The sequence below is a fragment of the Rhinolophus sinicus genome, chromosome 12, assembly GCF_057876585.1.
Source record: "Rhinolophus sinicus isolate RSI-liver-muscle chromosome 12, RSI-T2T, whole genome shotgun sequence".
Lineage (NCBI taxonomy): Eukaryota > Metazoa > Chordata > Mammalia > Chiroptera > Rhinolophidae > Rhinolophus > Rhinolophus sinicus.
In genome coordinates this window covers 18,029,988-18,055,463 of record NC_142512.1, presented here as the reverse complement: position 1 = coordinate 18,055,463, position 25,476 = coordinate 18,029,988, and the positions used below count along the sequence as shown (strand labels likewise).

General features: G+C 57.2%; 1 protein-coding gene across 5 annotated transcripts; it reads right to left on the bottom strand.

Moving 5' to 3' along the window:
* Positions 1-664: 664 nt before the first annotated feature.
* Positions 665-21,029, bottom strand: CLUH (CLUH binding protein of NUMT mRNA). 5 transcript variants are annotated; one of them, XM_074319924.2, is made up of 26 exons: positions 20,806-21,029; positions 13,911-14,113; positions 12,940-13,111; positions 11,826-11,969; positions 11,545-11,669; positions 11,293-11,447; positions 11,089-11,214; positions 10,634-10,781; positions 10,333-10,425; positions 8,827-9,521; positions 7,900-8,123; positions 7,593-7,697; positions 7,359-7,459; positions 6,353-6,505; positions 6,200-6,262; positions 5,852-6,096; positions 5,557-5,641; positions 5,249-5,402; positions 5,029-5,168; positions 4,096-4,176; positions 3,891-4,016; positions 3,687-3,808; positions 3,311-3,404; positions 3,086-3,220; positions 2,931-3,004; positions 665-2,153 (listed from the first exon to the last, which is right to left on the bottom strand). In XM_074319924.2, the coding sequence occupies exons 1-26, from the start codon at positions 20,903-20,905 to the stop codon at positions 1,967-1,969; spliced, it is 4,050 nt and encodes a 1,349-aa protein (XP_074176025.1). In that variant the 5' UTR covers positions 20,906-21,029; the 3' UTR covers positions 665-1,966. The 5 variants fall into 5 exon arrangements, with proteins under 5 accessions (XP_074176025.1, XP_019611066.2, XP_019611064.2 ...); XM_019755507.3 differs by having other exon boundaries at positions 7,593-7,694; XM_019755505.3 differs by lacking the exon at positions 20,806-21,029 and adding an exon at positions 16,684-17,283.
* Positions 21,030-25,476: the final 4,447 nt, after the last annotated feature.

Below are 25,476 nucleotides of genomic sequence, written 5' to 3'. Positions count from 1 at the left end.
CTCTTCTCAGACAGGCCTCCTCACCCCCATTCCCACTTGAGGCCCTGCCCCTCAAGCTGGCCTAGGTGGCCCCCCTTCCTCTTCTCACTAGGTCTCCAGTCTTCCTAGCCCTAAAACTTACCCCAGGATGGCAAATTTTGGACACCCCTCCATTCTCCTAAAACTCCTTGTCTTCGTGGGGGTGCTGCCCAATCCTTCAGACTCAAAAGCACAAGGACAGATGCCCAGCGTTTGGTGACTTATCAGGCCAGCATGCGCAGGGCTTGGGCCTCCACCTTGTAAGCACCCCTCACTCCAACTGGCCTCTGCTCCAGCCTCCACCACAAAGGAGGAGCGAGTCTCCTGTGACCACCAGGTGGTGTTCATCTATGAGCCACTCTCACAGGTCTAGACGCAGCAGGGAAACCTGTGCTGGGTGCCTGTGACCGCAGCCCTTGTCCTCCCTCTTCAATGACATGAGGACAGCCTTGAGTTTGATCACATTCAAACACATTCATGGGTTTTAAAGTCTTCTACTAATAGGTTGGTGCAAAAGTAATTGTGGTTTTTGCAATTATTTTTAACTTCTTAAACCGCAATTACTTTTGCACCCACCTCATAACATTTCCGGCAAGAGGCCCACGATCATGACACCGACACAGAACACACAGGAGAGGCTGGGGCAGCAGGTTTCAAAAACTCACTTTATTCCAATGTGAAATGAAGACGTGATGGTTTAAAAACAAGAAAAAGTTCTTGATCAGCTGTGGGGATGCTTTGCTTGCTAGCTCACGCCCACTCCCTTTGAAACAAGGTGTTTGGACAGACCATACCCATAAGCAGCTTCCCCCCAGGCAGAGACCCCAGCAAGGGAACAGCTCCCTCAAGCTCACAAGGGTGGCAACCTTCCTTGCCGTCAGGGCCCCAACAGCAGGTACAGAGAAGCAGCACAGGCAGTGGGAGAGGGAGCAGCCGGGGCCTGTGGGGCCACCACCTTCCATGCTGGCCCCCACTTGCCACCCCAGAGCTACTCGCTGTTGAAGGTGCTTGTGTGGCAAGAACCAGGGAGGGAGCTGGGCTCCACAAATAATGACAACTACTCCTGTTATCAGGTAACTTCCCCCCAGGATCCATGATTCAGTCCTGGTTCCCTTAGGCCTTTGCCCTCCTCATTCCCACTGTGCGTTAGGCAGCTCAGGTTAAAACGGGGAGAAGGGTACATTCAGACTGTAGCCCCCAAGGCACCCCCAGCTGGGGAGGAGGGGGCGGGGAGGCAGACAGGTGGGGCTGGGCACAGCAGTGTCTGAGGAACCACCACTGCCAAGCCCCCCGTCTTTCCCCACCCCAAGCACAGCCAGGCCAGGCCCAACCATGATTAATAAAGCCGCTGCAGCTCTCATCTTGCCACAGAGCTAAAGTGCACCCCAGCCCTCCAGCCCTGCCACAGAGCTCTGGCTCCCCATTCAGGACTCAGAAAAGCTCCCCTCATTTTGGCTTCAAACCTGGACTTTAAGCCAAGTTGGGCCCAGGGGTAGTGGCAGCAGAAGCAGCAGCCATGTCAAACATACAAATGACCTGAGAAATCGCATCTGCACGTCACCCACTCCGATCTGACTCGGGCTATGTACAAGTTAGGACGGACGGATCAAGACGCTCACGGGCACGGACACACTCGCACACACCTGCTGGAGGATGGGGAGCCTGAGGGGCACCCACCCCCAGCTGGGAACTGATGCCCACACACTCCATTCACGTGTCTTCAATTAGGCTTCTGCATCATATATTCATTGAGCCAGTGCAAAAACATCTCTCGGGGTGCAGGCAGGCCAGGGTCCCAGGAGGATGCTGGGGGTGGGGTTGGGGTTGGAAACGTGGGAGAAGAGGGCCTTGCTTCCTCTCCCGATCTGCAGGGCGTGCCCCCTTCTCCTGAAGTCCGGATCACTGGGTAACGGGGCGGCTGACTGACTGTCCGTCTGTCTCTCCCTTTCTAGCCCTGCAAGCTTGGGGAAGGAGGGTCCTTGGCAGCCTGCGGCGGGGAGGCCGCATCCTCCGGGGCCGCCGCCGGCTCAGGCTCGGTGGCCATGGGCTCCTCAGCCTTATCCCTGCTTTTGCTGGCCTCCTGGAGCTGGTGCCGCCGCGCCACCTCAGCTTTCAGATTCTCCAAGTCTTTTTGGCTGAGTAGAAGGATGGGGTGAAGGGTGGGTGTCAGAGCAGGCCTGGGCCCTCCGCCACCTTACTGGCTTTGCTCCACTTAAACACGGGACACGATCAGGCTCTGTGCTGTTTGGTGCGAGGCCTTCGTGGAACAAGTGCTCCCCTTGCCTCCCCAAAGCAGGAAGGCCCCCTAGTGCTGAAAAAGGAAGAGCTCATGCACTTGACAGAGCACTCAGTTAGGGCCTGGCTCCCACTCAGCCTTCACACCCAGTGCAGACCCGCTGCTCCTGTGGTCGCTCCCACGGCAGATTGCACACAGAAAATGGGAGTGAGGCGGCTGGGTGACACACAGGAGATCCTCTGTAAACACCCTAGCCTCTGGCTGACCAAAGCCACGTCCGAGGACGGACACAAGGCCAAGGGTCTCACAGCGGCAGCACTGTTTGTAAGAGCCGCACCAGAGCCCCAGGGTCCGGTTTTACGGCACATCCCTACCCTGGAACAGCAGGAAGCCAGAAAGAGAATGAAGCCAAGATGTAGTAAGCGAAGAAAAACGGATCTATGAGCATGGTTTGCTACAACTTTGTTTAAAAGAAGAGGAAGGAGAAAAAAGCTTACAGAGACAAGTTTGCTCAATTATGCAGAGTATTTCCGGAAGGATGCACAAACAACTTCTCACCCCTGGCTGTACTTTCCCACACTGAGCTACGACAATGGATTATATGTTTTAAAAACCAAAGAAACTAAAGGCCAACTAACTTCCCCGTGGGGGTGGGGAGCAGGTGGAGGAGCCTCACCTGAGTGGAATGAAGAGGATACCGTTGATGACGTTGAGCTGTTCCAAGACACTGGCCATGCTGGGGGCTGTGAACTGAGGGGGACAGGGAAGATGAGCCACCGTGCAGGCGCCGGGAGGTTGGGGCGGGGGCCCCCAGCTCCATCCCAGATGTACCTTGAGGGGTGGGATGTTGGCGCTGGAGCCGTTGCGGTAGATCTCGTTCATGGTGCGCTGCAGGGCCACGGCCTGCTGGGTCAGGCACTTGAGGTACTCAGAGCTCTCCTTGGTCTTCTCGTGGTCCTCGCCCAGCTACAGGGGCGAGAGCCGCACAGGCAGGAAGGGGTCAGGGCTGCCCGAGGCACCGGCCCAGTTGCACCCCCAGTCCCCGCCGCAGCCCACCTGGGTCTTATAGATGGTGTAGCCTTCCTTCTCGTGCTGCAGGGCTGACCGGAACTCGGCTTTGCTCTCATAGACCCGGGCAACAAGGTGGTGGCTGCAGGAAGCATGGCATGGGCGGCAAAAGAGGGACATGAGGGGCTGGGCAGGGGGCCCTGCCTAACGGGGATGCGGACTAAGCTAGATCCCGCTCCGCGATCTACCCAAGGGGAACCAACAAGCCCAGACTCAGAGCAGGGATGGAAGTTGAGAGAGACTTCCTCAGGAGCCAGACAGGACAGAGCACTGAGTCCCACGCCCACCCTCAATCCCAGGGCTTCCTGGGACCCTGGCCCCCCGGCCCTGGGCCTCCCTGCCCCCTCTCCCAGCACAGCCTCACCTGAGGGCCACCTTGAGGGACTTGGGCCCATGGTACTTGGTGCTGACCGCCAGCGCATTCTCCAGGAAGCGCAGTGAGAGGTCATACTCCATCACCCCATGCAGCACCAGCCCGATGTTGTTCTGGGGGCAGTAGGGAGGGCCCTGGTCAGCTCCCGTTCCCCCGGGAAGGGGGCTCGTCCCGCCGCCCCTCCCCAGCACTCACGTCCAGCAGCGCCATCTCAGGGTGGTCTTCCCCGAACACGAGCAGTGTGAGGTAGCGAGCGCGGTACAGCAGGCTCAGGGCCGTGGACAGCTGGCTGCTGGCGAAGCAGTACAGGGCCAGGTGCATCTGCAGGGGCAGTGATGTCAGGCCAGCGTGGCCGTGGGCCCCACCCACCTGTGCAGCCTTGACCCAGATGGCCACTCACATATTCCTGAATGGTGTTGGGGTGCTCGATGCCCATCACTCGCTCACTCATCAGCACAGCCTTCTGCTGGTTACTCAGGGCCTGGAGAGGTAGGAGGTTGTCATCCCGGGTGAGTCTGCCTGGCTCTGAACCCTCAAGCCCCTCCAGCAGCTTGGCCTGTCCCTTGGGGCTGCACTTTCTATTTTTCTCTTTGCACAAGGCAGTAAAGAAGGGGTCAAAATTCAGCTGTTGTGACCATGCAAGTCTCCGCCCCACACTCGGACTGTTTCATCTTTTTAAAAAGCTTGTCTTAAACCTTTTCTCCCCCCTTATAAAAATCGGTGTAAAAACGTATATACAAATCTAAAATTGTGCTAAAAATAAAGTATTAATAATTTTTAAAAAACACACCTAGACAAGTCTCTGTGACCGCAGGGGAGTGGGGAGCCTAAGCGTGCCTGCCCCATGAAACAGCCTCTTGAAGCCCTGGGGGCTGACAGGGCAGGTGAATGCCACCAGGCCACCCACGCACGCACGCACGCACGCGCACACACACACTGCTTAAAGAACGAGCAGGGACACTCCTCCTAAGAGCTTCACAGGGTGCTCACACAGCACTAGGTACGGTGAGTCTCAGAATTTATCCTTCCCGGCGTCCTTCCCTGTGAAGGGAGGCCCTGCCATCACTCCCAGTTTGTCACCACAGCTCCCCCAAGGACACAGCTATTGAGTGGGGGACATGGTGGGAGGAAGCCCAGGCAGAACAAGCAGCTCCCGGGGTCCCCTGGTCTCTGCCAGTGCCTCCCTGTCCCACTGGCCACCTGGTGAGCAGCACCAAAGGCGCTCGGACAGGGGCTCCACCCACACAGGCCTAGACGCCCACTTCCTGCAGCTCCCTCGCTCGCCAGCCCCCAGGCCTCTGCTGACACAGCCCAGACGGTGCGCAAGGCCCACCTCGGCGTAGTCCCCCATAATGTAGTGGAGACGGGCGAGGAGGCGCAAGCAGGCGCAGATCTCCACGTGCATGGCTCCGTACACATTGTTGAACAGGTTCAGGGCCTCGTTGATGAGCTCGCAGCCCTCCTTCAGGAAGCCTGCAGGGCAACCCCAAGGTGGCGAGGTCAGGCTCAGGCCAGGGGGCCCCCCGTCTCCCCGGCCGCACCTGGCCACGCACCCTGCTGTACTTTGGCCTGTCCGCTCTGGAAGAAGTGAAAGGCGTCCGAGGCCTTGGGGTTGACGTGCTTGACCACGGGGAAGATGTTGAGCACGTCCTCCTCGGTGAAGGCAGGTTTATGGCGGCTGTCAAAGCTGTACTCCTTCAGCAGGATCTGGGGACACAGCCGACGCCCACATACGCACAGGCAGCCTCCACCCCAGGCGCACATGGCCAGCACCTCCCAACCCACCCCTACGTGAGGAGCGAGCCCCCCTGGCTCAGTGGACCTGGCGGACACTGGAGCACGGGAAGGACACTTTGCCCACCTGGATTCCGGTTTTTAAGGAGATCTCCCGCAGCAGTGTTATCTTCTGTAGACCGTACGTCTCTACGACCTGGTCCACAGTCTCACTGGGGGAGAAGAGAAAGGCGGGACTAAGAGCCCAGCGCCCAGCTCTGCCCTTTTCAACAGCTACTGCACCCCCTCGCCCCAAGCCCAGGCACCATCCCGGCCACCCTCGCCCTGCAGCCAGGACTGACGGCTCCCATCCCTTCTCTCCTGTTCGGCCCCTTGGGTTGTCAGAGGACCCCTGCCTGCCAGGCCCCTGGCGTGTCACGTACCACTCAAGGCTGAAGTCAAAGTAGTTCTTGGCCTCCTGGCAGATGTTCTTCCAGAGCTCCTGGGGGGTCATGACGGCCCAGGCGGTGTTATCTGCTGCTCCTGGAGGCCGGTTTTTCCTCCTTCTATTCCTCTTCTTGGAGACCAGCTCGTCGGCAGGCAGGTGGGCCACAGGGTTGGGGTAGGAGCTCAGGAAGCAGTTCAGGAAGTGGCTGATGGCAGCTGAGAGGCCCGAGAGCTCGACTCCCTGAGAGGGACATTTGGACCAAAGTCATGAGGGCCCTCGGGCCCCAACCCAGGGTTCTTCCTGAGACTGCACACTACCCAGCCTGGGGAGGGAGCGGTGGTACCTGTAAGTACGTCTTGAAGATGTGCTTGGCAGAGCGGGTGATGAGTTCTCCAATGCCAATTTTCTACAAAGGTTCAAAGAGGGAAGCCGTGGTCATGCCCAGGCCTCCAGCCTGCCGCAACGTCTCGTAGCACCCCCACCGGGCAACACTCACGTAGATGTGGTCCAGCTGGTCCCGAGCTGGGCTCCGGAGCACCAGGTCCAGCACCTTGCCCAGGTAGCGCATGTTGATGCCACGCTGGCGCATCACCTCGGACAGCGTGGCCCCATCCATGGGCAGCACCACATGGTCTGTGCAGTCCTTTACCTGTGGGCTATAGCAGGTCAGCCCCCAGCCCAGGCCCTCTGCCTTCTCCGGCCCCACTCTTCCCGGGGGAGCTCACAGAATCCTGAGACCCACCCAACGAGGAAGCAGGGGACGAAGACCCCAGCTACCAGTTTGGAAAAGGGGAGGAGACAAAGCATCAACGAGGACATGAAAACGTGTCCCTTAGCCTTCCACACAAACCAAGGAAAACAGGGGTGACTGCCAAGCCTATCTGATGGGGAAGCAGGGACAAGGGAGTCCCACAGGTGAACTGAGAAACGCCCAACGGGCAGCACAGGCTCCCCTCTGACCAGGCCAGGAGCAGAGATGACCACTCAGGGGCCAAAGCTTCACCGTACCTGTGCCGAGCATTAGAGGGGTCGGGCAGGGGGCCCGGGCAGCTGGCAGAGCAGGCTCGGCTCAAAGATCTGAGATAAGCATGCCACCTGACCACAGGGCTGCCCTAGTAGGGAGCAAGCACCCCACCATCCACAGGGACTACATAGAAAGCCCATGAGAGTGAAAAGGGCAGGACCCCCCAACTTTACTCCCAGATGACCCCCTGCCCTGTCAGCTGTCTGTCACGCAGGGGCTTAGAGGACCAGACCCCCAGCCACCAGCCCACATGGAGGGCACGGCAGAGCAGAGCCTACGCCTAATACCTCCCTTGGTCTCTCTGGGTCACTAAGCAGCCCCCCTCTGCACAACGGGGTCGAGCACTCTGCCCCGCCTGCCTTGAAGGTCAGCAGGTCTAAGAAGTCACTCCTGTGAAGGTCCCACAAGCCTCCAGAGTCGGAGATGGATGAGGTTTCAAGGCCTGTAACAGCCCCCCACCTTGCGGCCCCTCCCTCACCAAGCCGGGGATCTGGCAGGAGAGCAGGAAGGCAGCAGCATCTTTCAGCAGCTGCTTCTGGTCCCGAACTTCCTCCTGGCAGGACTCGGGGAAGCGGACCCCTGTGAGTGGGACAGCAGAGGCTTGAGGTAGGTAAAAGGAGGTGGGGGCGGGTGGCGAGACAGATGCCAGCACGCAGCTGGGTGGCCCCAAGGTGGCCCCGCAGTGCGCTGCCCGCCCTCCCCCACCACCTGCCTGGTGAGAAGATGTCAGGGTTGAAGCGGACATCGAAGGCCGTGCTGCTGATGGAGCCGACTGCCTTGCATGCGTTGCGGATCACCTCCCGGCTCCGCGGGTCTGCTGTGGAGACACGGCCCGCTGGGAGGTAGCCCCACTCTGCCATCAGCAGAGCCCGGCTGCCCCGAGCCTCCCCCCAGCTCCTCGCAAACACATCTGCCTGCCTCTCTTGGGGCTGGGTTGGGAGCCACCCCTCGCAAGCACTAGCTAAGATAGGCCTGGGGCTCCCCGCCACCCCCGCCCCGGGCACCCACAGCAGCCCCACCTGCCCCGTCGTCTGAGGCGATGGTCTCTGCCAGCTCCTTCACCCTGGCTAGGCCACTAGCATTGCTGCCCTCCTCCTCACTTCCCGCCTCAGATCCCAGAGGGTCTTCAGGCTTGGACTCCGAGGAGGGCAGGCTGCCATTTTCCAGTGAGGTTGGGTTCTCTATCTTGCTGGCTTTCTGCTGCATCAGCTGCAGGGCAGCCAGCTTCATGAAGAGGAGGTACCTAGAGATGGGGACGGGAAAGGGTGTGTGGCAGCTTCACTGGCCTAGAAGCTTTCTGCTGGCTGTGGGGACCAGAGCCAGGCCCCGGGCTCTGGGCTTGCTGGGGGTGATGAATGTTGGGCTGGACATCCTGCTGGCACAGGGACACATCCCACCCAGTGTACAAGTGTCAATGCACACATGCATGCGCCAACCCAGTTATCCTACCAGGTGGCAGCAGGTCACAGCAAAAACAGATCTTTCCAGACAGGAAGAAAACAGCTGGGGTGCAGGGAGGGGAATAACTCACCATGCAGGCCAGGGCTCTCGGGACTGACAGGAACCCCAAAGGCATTGGGAGAGGGAGAATTATTCACGGTATAGGACACCTGACGTGGCTACCACCTCAGCACGAAATGCCACCAGCAGCGACCCCCTGGCCGTCCTCCTGGCCCCTGGCACTGGGACTTTCAATAACACCCTCACAGGTATTTCCACATGCTCCTTAAGGGAAGAGCACCGCTTTGGCTGAGAGCCCGTGGTCTCGCTGCTCGCTAGTTTTTGACCAACAGAAAGCTCTTGGATGTCCCTGTGGGGAGCGTGGTGTCACACTGGGTGAGACTGGGACCGAGTCTGTAATGACTGTGGCCACTGTCCAAAGCTTCTCCCGTCAGGATGAGGCCCAGAGCCCCCACTGGCTGGGAGCTGCGGGCCTCGGCCCTCACCTGTGCTCCACAAAGGCGTCCACCAGCTCCTGGCGCAGGCAGCAGAGCTTGTGGCGGTGGGTGCGGGGGAAGCCGGCCCGGGTGCACTCCTCCGGCAGCCGCTCGCCGGGCACAGGCAGGAAGTTGAGGTCCGGGGGGAAGGTGCGCAGCAGGTCCAGGATGTAGTGCCGCCCGTCGTTGCCAATGATGCCCTTGCACTCCACGGAGGAGCAGAGCTCCACCTCCTCGTCGCGGTCGTTGAGCACCCGGTGCCTCAGGATCTTGAGCGGCCGGCTCGTGCGCTCCAGCAGCTCCAGGTACCGCGGGTGCGACACCACCGTCTTGCCGAAGTCGATGGAGCCGTAGATGACGCTCTGCTCCTGGTCCCGCTCCAGGATGCCGGGGATGATGGACTGCGCCGTGACGCGGTAGCCGCGGTAATCCACCACCACCGTGCCCAGCGTGTACAGCCCCTCCACGTCCACGGCGTTGTACGTGCGCACGCCGTTCAAGTCGTTGGCGGGCGCCACGTAGGCGGCCACGTCCCCGCCAAAGTCCTTGTAGTGGTCGCGGACGTCGAAGCCCAGGCTGAAGAAAATGTTGTTCCAGATGAACATCTGCATCTTGGTCTCCTCGCTGGGGTTGATGGCCATCACGTTGCCGTCGATGACCGCCATGGCGCCCCGCGTGGCCGCCGCTGTGAAATCACTGTGCACCTGGGGGGCCAAGGTTGGGATGGTGAGAGGGGCCCGCCCAGCACAGCCTCGGGTTTCCGTCCTGCCTGGCCGCGCTCACCAGGATGGTGGAGGCAAGCAGGCCGCCTTGGGGGCCGTTTCCTCACATTTGGAAAAGGGCATCAGTAGCCCCTTTTATGAAAAAACTTATCACTTACACTCAGAGATGGCAGGGCTTAGTGATTAACAAGGAATGGAAAGCCTGGTGCAGGTTTGGGGTCCACCAATTAAATGCCAGGTAAACTTGGACAGGCCACCTCTCGGACCATTTTCTCATCTATAAAGCACTGATGATACCAGTATCGGCCTTTAAAAAGTGTCCAAGAGAGGACAGGACAACGCCTATGAAACACCCCACAGCCCCTGGCAAAGTTAGTATCCAAAACATTCAGACCTTTTTATCATCTCTAAGCAGTAAGATTAGGGGTGATTTTAAATTTAACTTTTTTTTGAAAGCACTATTTTTTCCTCATGTCTCTTAGCTCAACAAAAGTACTCATAACATCACAGTAGGGCACGTATGCCCAGGCAAGGGCCCGATGGTGGTCAGTGGAGGGCAGGAACCTGGAACGGACCTTGCCACTCAGCCTACATTGGAGGCAGGTCCCAGCCCTGCCTATGGACTCCAAGTCTCAGAGGCCGGGAAAAGGAGTAGGGGCAGTCTGCCAGGAGGTGGCGGCTAGCTGAACGTCCCGCAGGGTGCGGTACCCTGATAGCACGTCCGGCTTCCCTTCTGTCGAGAAGAAAACCAGCCGGCAGGGGCAGGTGGTCAGGCACCAGGGGATGTGGGCACCTTGAATATGGCTCTTTCTCGCAGCAGCCGCTCAGGCAGGTTCTTGCGGGGCAGTTCCCTTGTCGTCTGCAGCTCCTCGTTCCAGTCCCGGGTCTGCAGGGGGACAAGGGAGGGAGACACCAGCTCAGGCTGTGCCCCACGACCTGCTGTGCTCTGGGCAGTCCCTTTCTCCACCTCCCCGTGGACAGCCCCACAGGTTCCCATGTGAAAACGACACAAGGAGATGGAGCCCCCAGGGAGGTGCACCCTCAGAGGGAGCGGGAAGGAGGAGCCCCAGGCAGCAGGCCCAGGCCACAGGCACCTGTCCAGGAATGTGCTCCTCGTAACCCAGCCTCGAGGTGTACGCGTCCTCTGCACGCACACAGTCCATAGCGTGCTCTGCTTGGGGGGCTGTCCAGCTGTACACCTGGAACGGGGTGGCGATCCTCTCAAATGGGTGGCGCTGGACCCTATGGCAGACAGAGGAGGGGAGATGGGGAGGCCTGCCTAACTCAGAGCCTTGCCCCGGGCCCCTTCTCTGAGGTCCCCAACAGCTTGTGTCTCCCCACCCTGAGATGCCTGCCCCCAGCCCCCAGAAAGCCTGACAGAAGCAAACGGGCACCTCTCCTACAACTGCTATCTCAGTGCCTGGCTGACGACTCCCTAAAGGGAGGGCACAGCTTCTTAGGGTAGAAACGCTAGCGTTCAGGCTGGCTAGTTCACCCCATTCCCCCACGGGACATGAGGCAAGGGGCAGAGATAGGGCAAAGGCACTACCTTTTCTTCTGCAGCACGGCAAAGTTTTTTTTGAAAGTCGGGCTGATCTGGTTGAGCAGCTCCACCAGGGAATGGCTGAGGAAGCGGGGGCTGGCGGGCTTGGGGTTGAAGTGATACGCTGTGGACCTGCAGAGAGGGTGGTCACTGCACAGGGCCCCCCACATGATGCCCAGGGACCTGGAACGGGCTTGCACAAGGACTCACTGGTTCAGGTAAAAGCCCCGCGTGGATGCAGTAATGCTGACTTGCCGGTCCTCAGCTGTGATTACAAACAGGTACATGAGGTCCCCGTGCATCTTACGGTTCCCAGGGGGCGGGTTCCAGCCGCTCATGGTGAGCACTTTCAGGCACTGCAAGGGCTGCAGGAATGGGCAAGCGTGAGTGGGCCGGGACTCCTGGGGTGGCAGTCCCCTCCCAACCAGAGACCTGCTCGCAGCTGTGCTCTGGGAATCCCACCTTCCAATCACGGTTCTGGGGCTGCAGGGGACACAGTGGCCGCTCCCGGCTCCCTGGAAGGATGTACTCAGGCGGCGTGCAGTCAATAGGGTCCATCTCCAAGCCCTTCTTCCGCTTCCCGCTGTCTGAGGGACCCGAGGCTAGTGGTCAGCACAGGACTACCCACGGGCCAACAATCTGCCTGTCTAAACTGGCCCCAGTCTGGGTGCCTCCAGCCCCAGCCCCTCCACGCGGGACGGCCTGGCCCCTCTGCCCAAGCCCAGCCACAATGCCTCGTGCACCTCCCAGGTCGCCATCGGTAAAGACACTCAGGAAGGACAAGGAGTTGCAGTCAACCCCGTTGAAGGCATCGGACGGGTCCAGGCTCTTGAGCAGGTCTCGGACGTGGCGCACGTGGATACGGGCCTCACGTACCGTGTATGGCTCTGTCAGGAGGGAAGTGACAGGCGTTGCCAGGGCTCTGCTCCCTGCAACAACCCTCCCAGCACAGACAGGTCTGCCATGGTGCTACCATGGCTCATCTCGATTTTCAATTTTAGGCTTCCATTGACAAATTCCATTACGAACACATAAGCTCGAGTTCTGGTTTTAACACACACACCTGCCTGATGGTGGGCAGGGATCCTTGTTTGCAAAGAACCTTTTGCCAAAGGGCACAAGAAATGTCTCTGGAAGCACACAGGCCTCAGCTTGTCCACAAAGCCCCCTGCTCTGTTCACAAGTGTCACGAGTGAGCAGGCCAGCAGAGATGCGGGGCCGCCACGGCCTCTGTCCTGTTCTCCCAGCGCAGCCTGCGTCCAGGGACGGCCTGAGAACCTAACAGGACCTGAACTACCACACTACCCCCTAATATGTGTTATGAAATGCTAATGGGGGGCTCTTGTGGTGGAGAAGGGGGTCTATAATCAAGCAAGTTTGGGCTCAGTTGGGTTACATTTTTTTCACATTTCCTTGTAAGTCAACACACTGGGAACCGCGAAGCCACTTCTGTCCAGGGGACCCAAAGTTCACGAAAGCTTTATTTTACAACTACACCAGCGTGACCATACCAGCTGATCACTCCACACTGGGCCTGACTTCCCTCCTCAAGAGTTGTGAAACTAGTTTCCATAAGAGATCTAACTTTTATCTCTACAGGACTTGATTGGGCCAATTTCAAGCCTTTGCTTGGTATTGTTTTTATTTTTTAAATCACGATTCGTATTGAACCCATGAAGTTAAAAGGTGCACAGGTGACAGACAACCTGAGAAGCACACCTGTGCTCCAATCCTTCCCCCTCAGTTTGATACCACTCTGAGCCTCCACGTACTATGACCAGCTAGTGTGAGTGGAGTGCCATCTGGCCCTGCCTCTATGTGCCCTCCCTTGGCGGGCCGCCCAACTTGCGGACAGACCTTCTACCACCCGCAGCACCGAGCCCTCCTGTAGCCCCTCCACGCTGCGCAGCTCTGAGAAGTGGTCCAGCATGTTGCCATCCAGATGCAGTGAGAAGCAGGTGCGGTGACACGTGTCTTCACGGTCCATGAGCACCTGGTGGATCTCCTGTACCATCTCCTGGGGGGACACCTGCCAGGGAGAAGGCCCCGACCACCCTGGTGAGGACATATCACTTTCCCCAGCCCAAAGTAGCCAGTTTCCCACTTTTTGGCTTCTAAATTGCAGGCCCTGTATATATATATATATTTATGCCTATCTACACCTGTGTGTGTGAGTGCAGGGTATACACACGTCTGCATGACAAGAGTCTGGCCCCAGTACCCTCAGGCCTAAACTATTTCTGCAGACCAAGAGTAAGCCCTGAGCAGAGTAGCAGGAGATGTAAGAATGGGGGAAAGAAAACAATCCTGCCTTCTCCCTTGCCCAATGCTGAGGTCCCCAGGGCAAATGGCTTCCCCGCTCCAGAAGGGGTGCTCTGGGGCCCAAGCACGTGGGTACAAAAGACATAAGAGCACTACCTCATTCCCCAATGAGTTACCAGTCTGCAAGACCCCTGAGTTGGCTCTGCTCTTGGAGACCACCCAATACCATTCTCCTCTCAGGCAAATGGTAAAGCCACAGCCAGAGAGAGGTGACTTCCCTGAGAGCACAAAGCAGAGGGCTGAGGAGCCCTGGACGCCACCACCACCCAGCTACCACCATACCTCTCCCCAAACAGGGCTGGCAGTCCCAGCAGGGAGCTGTCCCGTAGCAATGGGACCATGACCTGAACCTGGAATCCCACATCCACCATGCTAGCTGAGTGACCTTGGGCAAGGCACAGGAGCCTCGGTTTCCTGCCTATCACATGGGACCAGGATGAGTACAGGCAAGGGCTGGCTTTACCCTTGTCCTCCCAAAGAGGCTTGGGCCTTGGTCCCCATCCCACCTGCAGGGAGAAGGGCTCAATCCCGGGGGCCAGGATCTTCACAGAAAAGCCCGTGTCCTGAATGACAATGACTTCCTGTCCAGTGGTCTCTTCTCCCGGCTCAGCCTCATCCAGCCCATTTTCCCGGGGCGGTTCGGGGGCCCCCTCTTCCTTTTTCAGGCTCTCTGGGCAGTCTCCATTCAGTAGCATGACCGACGGCAGCTCTGCGGGTGACAAGAAAGCAATGAGTCAGAGGGGTCTGGCTGGTCAGGTGGGGCCGTTCGCCTCACCCACCGGGCAGGGGTGGGCACCTGCCTGTGCTCCCAACACTTAGCCCTACCCCACATTCCAGTCCCCCCACCCTGGGCACAAACTTCTCTCCGTCCTGCCACCTGCAGGCCACAGCCAGAACCCTTCCACTGCTAGGGCCCTCCTTTCCCATTCTCTTTAGTCTACCAGGCCGGCTTTTATCTGAGCGTGCCACCCAAACCACTCTCCTCAGAGTCACCAATGCCACTCTAAGGGCCAAACCCAAGGGTCTTCTTTGGCCTTACTGTGTCCCACTTCTCAGCAGCGTCCCCTCTCTGCTATTCCTCCTCCTCGTCCCTGATGGACACGGTTGCTCTTATTCCTCGTTCCATCCTCTCCCAGCAGTCTGAACTGTCAGTGCCCTCTCCTCCTTCTCATCTCACCCTCCCCCGTGGCATCAAATACCCTCATGCATCACAGCTCACATAGCGGTCCAGGCCTGCTCAAGCTTTTCAATATGTGGCATCACCAAAGACATCTTGTCAGCTTGGGATTCACAAACCGGCCCCCGCTCTGTGAATGTACCCCACCCCGATCTAGTCACCCAACCTAATCTCCACTGGTCACAGGACCAGGACTCGACAGCCACAGCCCCGGTACAGGCTATTTCCCCTATTTCAAGAGCACCACTTAGAACCTTCTGATACTTCCCACTGCTCCCACGATCCAAGTTTCTCAGGCCAACATTCTCAGGTACCAGCCTGAAGTCCCTCTCAGCTCCTGCCAGCTCTCCCTGTCAAGGTGTAGCCACACCACACTACTCGAAAGCCTGATGACAGGCCATACATCTTCCTTTCCACCTGTGCTTTTGTTTATTCTGTCCCCAATGTCACATTTCCTTGGGCAAACACCTCTTCATCCTTCAAGGCCTAGGTGAAGTAAATCCTCTTCTCTAAAGCCTGCCCAAATGACCCTATGGCAGAATTACGACCTCCCACTGTCCCCAGAGCCATGGTCACCACCTCCCAGAACACTGGACTGCTGCTTTCTGGGTGGCTGCGCATACCAGCAGCTCTGCTTTCCTCCTCTTGCCTGTGTACAACAGAAAGGCACTGAATTAATGAATTAATTACTGTAAACACAGTGAACAGCACCTAACACACATGCTGTGGAGAAAGGGGGTGCAGGTGACAAAACTTTCCATTTCTACTCAGACACTAAGGGGAACAAAGGAGAGCCCCCTCGCTCCCTTGGGGAGCAGAGGGCCTGCTCACAGAAACCCTCCAGCAAAACCCAGGCCTGGCTTCGTACCCATTTGGCCCACGGAGCCTTCCGACCCAAGGTCTGCCTGGCAACCAAACCAGCCCCTTCCTTGCCTGGGAGTTCCAGACAGGTCCGCTCACCCGCTCTGCTCCGGACCCCATCCCATCCTACCCTTTCCCTACTTTTCCCTACACGGCTGTTCGGAGTGGGGCTGCAGTACATTTCCCCAGAGCTGTATGGGCCCTATCCAGACCCATCAGAAACACGGAGCGAGGGCCTTGGGAAAGGAGATAAGCCCAGCACAGAAGGGCACACCAGGGGGACGTGGAGAGAAGCCACTCCCTTTTTCCTGGGTCCCCTCAACTTAGTGATAAACAGGACCGCCAGGAGCTCAGATACAGTCCCCTCCTCCTTCCCCCAAATAAGGACGTCCGAGGCCCAGAAAAGTTCAGAGCCTTGCCCAAGGTCAAGAGTCAAGAGTGGACCCTGCATTCTTGTGCCAGCACGTCACCATGCCCTCCATCCTGGCCACTGTGGACCTTCACTGACCATCATCCCCCAATCTCCATGCCCAGCGACCTTCTCCAAACCAGAAGGGAAACTACCGAGAACCACAAGGACGCACAAGGACCTCTCCTTCCAGGGAGCCCACAGCCCCTAGAAAGTAAGCAACCAGACCCAGAGGGAGAACCTGGCCAACTCTATGACAAAGCCAACAGGGACAGGAGGGCGGGGAGACGGGCGGTGGTTGGTCTGCTTTTAAAGGCAGAAAGAGGGAGGGCAGATACGAGGAGGCACTTCCCCCAATCGGGTCTCTGAGGAAAGCTTTGTGGCTGCAGAGCCCCTGGGATAAGGGAAGATGCAGGAAGGGGCTCCCACCCAATACGGCGCAGCAGCTTTGAGATCTGAGACCCCACAGTGCAAAGTCAGGGACCTGACCCAGACAGGCAGACTGTACTCCCTGAGTCGGGCTGGGGAGGGCAAGAAGGGCAGGCAAGACAAGGCAAGGGGGGAACACAGTTCCCACTCCCCCTTTGGCAGTCCAGGGAGCCTGCCCAGAAGGCACCTGGAACTAGGTTCCCACCCCAGGGGGTACCCAATCCCCTATCACATTTCAAAGGAATGTGGCTGGTTCCCATGGGCCTCCACTCCCCAGGACAGCCTGCCCTGCCCCTCCTCCTTCCTCTTAGGGGACCCTGAAGGTCTCCCTAACACTGGATTAAAACCAAATGATCTCCCCACAAGAAGCTGGCCACCTGGCTCCACTGCCCCCACAGCCCACCTGGTCTAGTCAGCGGATGCCCTCTCCTTGGCTCTGGAGTCTCTCGACCGCCATCACAGCAAGGCAGGCAGCTCTCCGGCTCAGGCCCGGCACTGCCTGTGTCCCCCATTCCGGCCTCTGCCACTACCCTTGCCCCCATGCAGCTGGTCGGCCCAGGGCTGGAGTTCTGGCTGGCTTCGGGTTTCACTGGGGCCAGGCCTGCCGGGGCGGCCCCACGAAGGGCACACTCCCCCTGACTCGCATCTTGCTCAAGGTCGGCCAGAAGGACAGCTGTGGGCCAGGAGGCCCTGGTGGCTCCAGGACCCCAGGTGGAGCTGCCATCAGCGCTCAGATCCACCTTCCTATACTCCCCAGAAAGGGAGTCACTGCTGATAAAGCTGTTAGGGGGGCAGGAAAACCCAGCGTTTGGGGTACCTAGGCCCTTCAGGATCGAGGACCCCGGGGACTGGCTGGCAGGGGCAGGGTCCAGCAAGGGGGTCCTCTCCTCAGCCCCAACCCCAGTGGGGGTGGGCAGAACTGCTTCAGCCATCTGCCGGCAACAACTGGTGCAGACCCAGACCCAGGCCATGAGGTGGCTGCCCTGTCCACCAGTCCCAGACGCTAAGCACCCTGCCTGCCTCCTGGGTCAAGGTGCTGGCTGGGGCCTCTGGCTCATGCTGCCCCCTGCAGGTGACCTGGCAGCTCTCCCTTTCCAGAGAGTCACTGGTTCTGGTGGGAGGGGGGATGGGCCACCAGAGGACAACTGCACCCGTGCCCCAGGCCTCCAACTCCACCAAGAAGCTGGCAGGCTCTGCCTTCCCTTCCCAGCAGCCCCTGCTCTGCCAGGAGAAAACCAACTCTCTCCCCCGGGGGGGGAAACAGAGCTGGCAGCAAGAGGCCGAAGGCTGTTCGGCTGTGGAGAAGGAACATGCCCAGCCTCGCCAGGGCGCCTTCCCAGGGCACTCTGACTTGTTGCCAGGGCCCAGCCAAGACTGCTCCGGCATCCATACTAACCAGGGTGGGGGCGGGAGCCAGGTTCACTCCAGACCCCCTCCCTTCCAATCCAATCCTGTCTCTTCCCAGGCAGCCCTGATGGCCCTGCACAGGCCAGGTTCTCCGCCTCCCCCAAACCCCCACCAAAGGTTCCGACTGCACATACCAGATGTTACTAAGGGCCAGGTCCTGGCAGAGTCCCTCCTATCCTATCCTCCTCCCCAAATACACCCTAACCCTCTGAAGAAGGGTGTCGGGCAGGCAACGACCTGCAGAGCGGTGACAGCCACCTTCCTTCCGGCCACCAGAAAGCCAGTGCTCACTCTGGGCCCATCCACAGCGGGTCCCTCAATCACTTCGACTAGCCCATCTCACCTGAGGAAACAGAGACTCCAGAAAGCTAGTAAGCAAGCTGCCCAAAGTCACAGAGGGAACAGGCAGCCAAGCCAGGTCAAGAAGAAACTAGGTCCATCAGATGCCTAAGCCCCTGCTCTGAGTGCCACTCCCCCAGGCTGTGGCGCCCCCAGGTACACAAGACCCCCCCCCTCCTCCAGGCCTCAGGCCTCAGCCCAGGAGGCAAATCGATCTCCAGCCATAGGACTCCCTCCCCTAGCCTCTACACCTTGCACTGGCACCCCCACCTCTCTTATCCCAGGGGGCATCCCTGAGCATTTGGGCTTTAGGGAAAGGGAAGTGGTCCTCTGCAGAATGGGAAGGGGTTTTCCAAATAGCACTGGATATACACCCCTAGTCTTCATTGGTCAAATCAGCATGAAGAGACAACGCGTGGCCCTGCCCTGGCCTGGAAGCACAGGGACCCCACGGGCAGCAGAAAGGAGGAGTTAGAAACTTAGGCCATCCTGGGTGGCCTCTGTGTGCCTTCCCCAGCCTGGCATGGCCTTACTCAGTAGACGGTGCCAGAGCCAGGCCCCGCCCCAGCCAAGGCCTCAGCAGGTGAGGCTCCAGCAGGAAGTAAGGCCCCAAAAGACACATGGCCCCATCCCAGGAACTCAGGGCTTCAAGGGAAAGGGGTGAGGGTAGACAAGCAGCCTAGGGAAGACTCCAGGATGCGGGCACCTGTTTGCCTTCCTCCTGTCCCCCAGGCCAGAAGCAGGTCTGCAGGGTCTGGGGACAGTCAGTACTCCTCAAGCTACTCTACTCCACCTACCCAAGAGAAGAGCTTTGGAATCCTGTCAGGGAGCTCCCCTATGCCCCCAAGCTCCTCCCCAGTCTGCCACCCCTTCTCAGCACTGGGTGCCAACTCTAAGGAGCCCTCCCCTAGGCAGAAGGAACTCGACACACCACTGTGAACTTGAAAAACCTGCCTGTTCTCTTAACCCCTAAAAGCAGCTTATGCCCAAGAAGGTAACTGACCCTTGCTCCCTCCACAAAACAGGAGCACCTCTTCCGTGGGATTAGGGAGTCTTCCAGAGCTGGGTAAGAGACTACTGGGAGTCTCCATTAATGCCCCCTCCTACTTTGACTAGATACAGGCGGGCTGTAATTCAAGTCCTACCTACCTGTACTAGCTTCCCAGAGAGGAAGGAGCCAATGTTCCACCTGCTAGTATGAGCCCCGTTTCCCCAAAATGAACAGCTGGGCAGGGCTTCACTCAGGCCTTCAGAGACGTCCTCCAACAGACTCTCCCCTCGTTAGCCCTCGTGTTCTCAGCACCATCCCAACCAACATGCCTGTCGCAGCTTCCTCTTGGGACAGTCGGGGCAGCCTTGGCATGCCTGCCTTGAGCTAGAAATCCAAATGCTCTCGACAGCTACATCGCTGTGTGACCTTGGGCAAGTCGCTTCATCTCGTCAGGTCTCTTTGCTAGAGAGGAAACCAGCCAGCCCCTTAATCTACCTCCTCTTATCTAGCATGCCCTCACTGATTCAGAGCCACATAGGGCAAAGCCTGGAAGGTTGGGGTCATCAGGATCTGTTGTTTTGCCCAAACCTTGGCCTTGTCTAGGCAATCAGCAAAGCTGCCACCGTACCTATCCCCTACCACAAGGTAAACCCGCTGTGACAGGTGACAGGGTCAGAGAGCCGACCTAACACTTGCCCCATCCTGACTCACCAAAGCTGGGTGGGAAGTAGAATGACACTAACAAGTCCCTGTTGAGGAGAGTTGGGGGCAAGTGGGAGACAAGGGGCATTCTGCCCTCCCACCCCCACACAGGGCAGAGAGGGCCCAGTCCAGCCCTGGGGCTCTGCGAAGACTCAGACGTGACACCTGACGGGCTGGGCTAGGAAGGAGCTTCGGCCTCAAGGCCAGATTCTGAGGTGTGATGAAGGGAACAAAGAAGGCCCAGGAGAAACGGAGAGAAGCAGTCCCCACCAGAGAATGCTGCAGCCATTCCCAGAGCCACAGCCACACAGCCCCCATGGGGGAGAGCCAGGAGCTCCACTCCACACTGACGACCTTTGCCTTAAAAACAGCAACTCTGGGCTGACCCACTTTTCGCAATAAGGCGGGTTAATGATCAAGTTCTGGCACAAACACCTCCTCCTGCCAAGGAGTTTGGCTCTGGCTCCACACACAGGCAGACCCCTAGGTCTGCCGACCAGGCTAACTGGAACCCGGCAGAGAGCCGAGCCTGAAGACCTGGGGTTAAAGGCTTGCCTCCGAATGAACCAGAGAAACCCCTTCACAGTACCCACAGCTGAACTCGCGCTCTTCCCAAAGAACAAGCCTGGGAAGTCCCAAGTGGAGCCTTACTCGCAGGGCTGCAGCCCGTGCACAAGGAACGCTTTTGAGATCCTGACGTGGACCGGTGCCTGAAGAGCAAGTGTCAGTGACCCCAGCCCCGAGAGCCAGTGCCCGGGAGCAGGGGGGGTGGGGCCGCCGATTCTGTCTGCGGCGGCGGCGCACCCCGAAACCGCGTGTGCGCGCACGTGTCTCCGCGATCTGGCGCGCGTGTGCCAGCCGCCGTTGCCCTCCTCGGGACCCCACGTGCGAAGCCCCGGTCGTAGCCGGGGGCGACAGTGAAGGTGACCTTCAGGGCGGGGGCGGCCCGGTGGAGGGCCCGGAGAGATGCAACCCCGCCCGGCGCGGAGGGAGGGCGGCGGTCTCCGTGGAACCTCGAACCAAGCCGCCCGCTCGGCCCAGTCTGGCCTCCCCGCCCGGCTCCCCACTGGCCCCGGCCCTGCTCACCGGCCGCGCCCGGCCGTCCCTTGCCACCAGCCTGCGAGTTGGGTTCCCGGGCGCTGTCGGTCGGGGCGGCCGCCGGCAGTTCGTCCGTTTTGATGACCATGACGGCGGGAGCCGGCGTCCGGCTCAGCTGTCCGCACCGCCCGCCACGCCACTAACCCAAGTGCCCTGCTAGCCGCGGCCGCTGCGGGAAGGACGGAGTCACCGGCCCACGTGGTGCGCGCTGTAACCTTTGACCCCACCATCGCTCCCCTGCCCCGCCCCTGCGCCCGGCCCGGCCCACGGCGGCTCGTAAGGGACAAAACGCGCCACGCCTCGTTGGCCGGCCACCAAAGCTGTGACGTTTTTGAACGTCTTAAAGGGAACGTACGTTGATTCCTGGGAGAGAGAAGCTTCGGGCCCCCTAGAGGGGCGGGGCTGCGGGAGGCGTACTTGTGGTTCGCTGTCCGTCGGGCGGGCACCTTGACCTTGAGTGGAGACTTTTCTAAGACTGCAATGCCAACCGCCTCCTCCCCCAGTGTCCTCTTGTTTCCAATTGCAAATCTGCCAAATGACCACGCGGTCTCTAATCTGCGATGTTAGCGTGACCCTCAGCTCCCTCCTCCCTAAGCTTGCCCTTTGCCGCCAAGGTGTGGGACTGGGGTGCCTGGCTTTTTGAGGAGTGGGTGGAGGATGGTCACTAGAGGCGGGAGTGGAGAATGGCAAATGGGGATGAAGTGTCAAAAATAAACCCACCACAGACTTTGTCCTGAGCCACAACGGGCTCCTCCTTGCCAGCGGCCTCGACACCCCCACCAGATGAGTGAGTCCTCATTTCCAGACTGGTACACTGTCTCCATTATACAGAGGAGGAAGCTGAGACTAAGGTCGTACAGAGAACAAGAAGTAGAGTTGGGTCAGGCTGAATCCACAGCCTGGAAGCTTAACAGTAGTTCAGATTTTCAGGTGGTAGGACTTGGTAGGGACTAAGAAGAGAGGTCAGAGAATGCTGCCCAGGTGATATTTTACCAGTGAATTGATGGGAATGGAGAGTGAGGAGGGTCTTCCATGCACAGACCCAGGAAGCCATTGGGAAGCACTTAAGGCATATTCCTAACATTTTCCAGGATCTAATGGGAATTGGGAAGCTGAAGCTGCAGAGCTGGGCTGGGGCGGGCCCTAGGGCCTCATAAAAATTGCAAAGGAAAGTGGACTTTGTCCTGGAGTATAGGTGGTGGGAATGGGAGCCAGTGATAAACTTTGAGCATTTAAGCAGGAGGAAGGGAAGTGAGAAATGCTCTGGCAGTTGTGTGGGGGATAAGGGGGACTGACCTAGACTAGAGGGAGATCAGTTAGGACTATTGGCTGGAAATAAAAGCAAGACCTGACTACTTGGTGTACATAAAAGGTAGGGAGCCAGGGTAGTGCATGAACCTAACACTAGACTGGATTGGAAATCTGCACCACAACTTCCACCTGTCTCTTTTTGTAACCTTAAGCAAGTCTCTTGAGTTTCACCCCACTGAATCTCAGGTGCTTCCTCTGTCAATAAAAACACCCATATATATCTAGCCTCACTTAGCTGTTGGAAGGAGATGGTGGTATCACTTGTAAGAGCTCGGTGCTACAGAAAGATCAGAGATGAACAGGATCCAGTCCTTGCCAGGAAAAGTTTCAATCTGGTAGATGAAGTGAGATGCACACAGCAACTTTATGTACAAGGCTGCAGCATAAAGGCCTCTAAGGAAGGCTATTCTGAGTGTGTGGAGGAGGCAATCAGGGAGGGCTTCTTGGAAGAGGCTGCTCTGAACTGCGCTTTGAAGGGTAAAAAGGATTCTAATGAGCAAATCAATGGAATCATATAAGGAGGCACAGAAAGAGTGACTCTGGGAATTTATTCACTCATTTAGTTGTTTTTTTAAAAAATTTTAATTTTACTTAGAATTTTGAATAGGTAATAGATTCACATGGTTCAAGCTTCGTAAAGTACAAAAAGGGTATACAGTGAAATCTCTCACCTGCTTCCAGCTACCTAGTTTCCCCCCCAGACCACCAATTCTTTTATATTCTTCTAGAGATATTCTTTGCATATAAAATGCGTATATAATAAACATATATACCGTTTGAGTTACATGAATGGTGACATACTGTACCTGCTATTCGTCACCCTGATTTTATAATTTAACAATATAGTCTGGAGATTGTTACATATCACTACACAAAGAGCTTTCCTTATTACATTTTTTAAAATATTTTTTAAATTGGGGAATAGTGGTTTTTTTCCAGGACCCATCAGCTCCAAGTCGTTTTTTTTTTCAATCTGGTTGTAGAGGGCGCAGCTCACCGGACCATGTGGGAATTGAACCGGTGACGTTGGTGTTATGAGCACTGAGCTCTTAACTGACTGAGCCAACCAGCCACCCCTCTCATTACATTTTATGGCTGGATAATATTCTATTGTGTGATTGTACCATAAATCTTTTAACCAGTCAGTCTCTTGATTGATGGGTTCTTAGTTTGTACTCATGAAACGCAAGGAATTTGGAGAATCGTACCAAGTCCAGTGTAGCTGAAGTTGGAAGCCTTCTCCATGTTGGTAACATTACTCAGAACCAGAAGCATAGCTCAGTTTTAACTGGGGGGTAGCAAGCCTGGGGACGAGGAGACAGACACAGAAGTGTCATCCTCTGATCACTTTCTCTATAGTGAGGTGGTCTGACCTCTGATCACATATTAAACAGATTGTTTCTTGCTTTCAAGCTGCCTCTATCAATGTCGTTTCATCACAGTTTTAACAGCAACTACTCCCACCGCTTGGCCTGATTATTTCCACCATTGCCTGTACGTTGTGCTATGGTTAAGGTGACCATATAATTTAGCATCCAAACCAGGACTCTTTTGAGAGTGAAAGGAGACTACCAATAATGACATTGGGACAAGGGGCATAAACCGAGACTGTCTTGGCCAAACTGGGATGTCTGGTTCTCAGGTGAGGAGTCTAGCTGCTAGACTGGGGGACTTCTGGAAGACAAGGGCCATACCTTATTTATCTGGGTATCCCCAGCATCTTCTCAGAGCCTGATGCATTATAGGTGTTTAATGTTGTTAGTTGAATGGCTGACCCGGGTGTAGGGAGTGCCAAGCAGTCCTTTTGAGGCCTCCACAAGATGCTAAGCAGGAGCGTTTCTAGCAGTCCAGCCTTCACCTTTGAGCCCCATCGTTATTTATAATATCTCGGCTTTCCTTGCAGATATCCTCTTTGTGTACACTGTGCTTTGACCTTTGTAGCATAAGCTTCAGATCATGTCCACAATGCCTGGCTGAGACCCACCAGCCTGAGCCCTGGAAAAGCCTGTACTATTTCCTTGGCCTTCCTCCCCTGTCCTTCTCAAGGTCAGGGGCTGTGAGTGCCTACTGGTCAGCCTGGGTGCTGGTGACTAAGTGGTCCCAGCAGCCTTAGAAGCTATAACTTGACTTCCTTGGACCCCTACCCCTTTGGACCCCTACCCCTTTTCCTAGCAGGCTCTTGTCACACAGTCCCCATCCGCAGGGCGGTCTGGGTAGCACTCCTGAGCACCTCAGTTTCCCCATCTTTAGGGCCCCTGGGTAAAGATGCTAAGTAAATACAGAGGGAGGTGTATCAAGGCTGAGACCTAGCCTACATAATTAGCCTGCTTGAAACCTCCCACCTCCCTAATTATTGTTATGATGGATGTACCCACTCAGCTGGGCATTCCCATTTGCCCCCTCCTTTTCAGAATTCCCAAGGATAGCAGGAGGGTTCCCCCCTACCTCACTGACCTGACTTTGGGGACCTGTAAGAGAGGAAATGCTCCACCTTCCTCAATCCCAAACCTGTGTGGGCAGAACCGCCGGGAGGGAAGGGACGATAGTCTGCCCTGGGCCTCAGTCCTCCGATCTGTAAAATGAGGGGTTTACATGGGTCATCTCTGAGTTATCTGATGACGATATTATACATCTTCACCCCACACTGTGATTCTGGCTGGGCTCAGCAGAGCACCCTCAGGGGTTGGGGGGGGACCCTAAGATCCTTCTCTCCCTGCCCTCTTTTCTCCTTTTTCTCAAATTGTACACGAGACCCCGAATCCTGGGCAGATGTTTATCCAGGGTTGGGCCTTCCCTCCCGGAGCTGCCCCAGGAGATCAAAGGCCAGGGACAAGCAGAGGCCTGGGCCATACTTCCTGGGCTTTCCAGCCCATCCTGTGTTCAAACCTGATCCCCAGAGGCTGGAGCCAGGAACTGAGATGGGACTGACTGGGCCTGCCTACTGGTTCCACCTGGACACACTGGATAGGAATCAAAATATGTGACTTCAAGTCTAGCTCCATCCCTGACTTTTTCCGCTATGTGACCTTGAGCAAGTCAACTGGGGACAGATGTGGAAATGATCCCAGGTCTCCGAAGTCAAACTCAAATACCACTGTGTCTATTAAATTTCCTGTTAGTCCTGGCAGCTGGAAGTGGTCACTCCCTCCCCAGAACTCTGCGAATATTTTATTCAATATATTTTATTGGTTGGCATCCACTTGTTTTTCCCTCACTGATGAGTTGTTCTTGGACATCATAGGACTGTTGAAGTTATCAAGGCACTAAAACTCAACTCAAAATGGCTTTTAAAAGTGTGTCACAGATTAGAGGAAACTAAGAAAAAATAACTCAGTGCAATGGGATCCT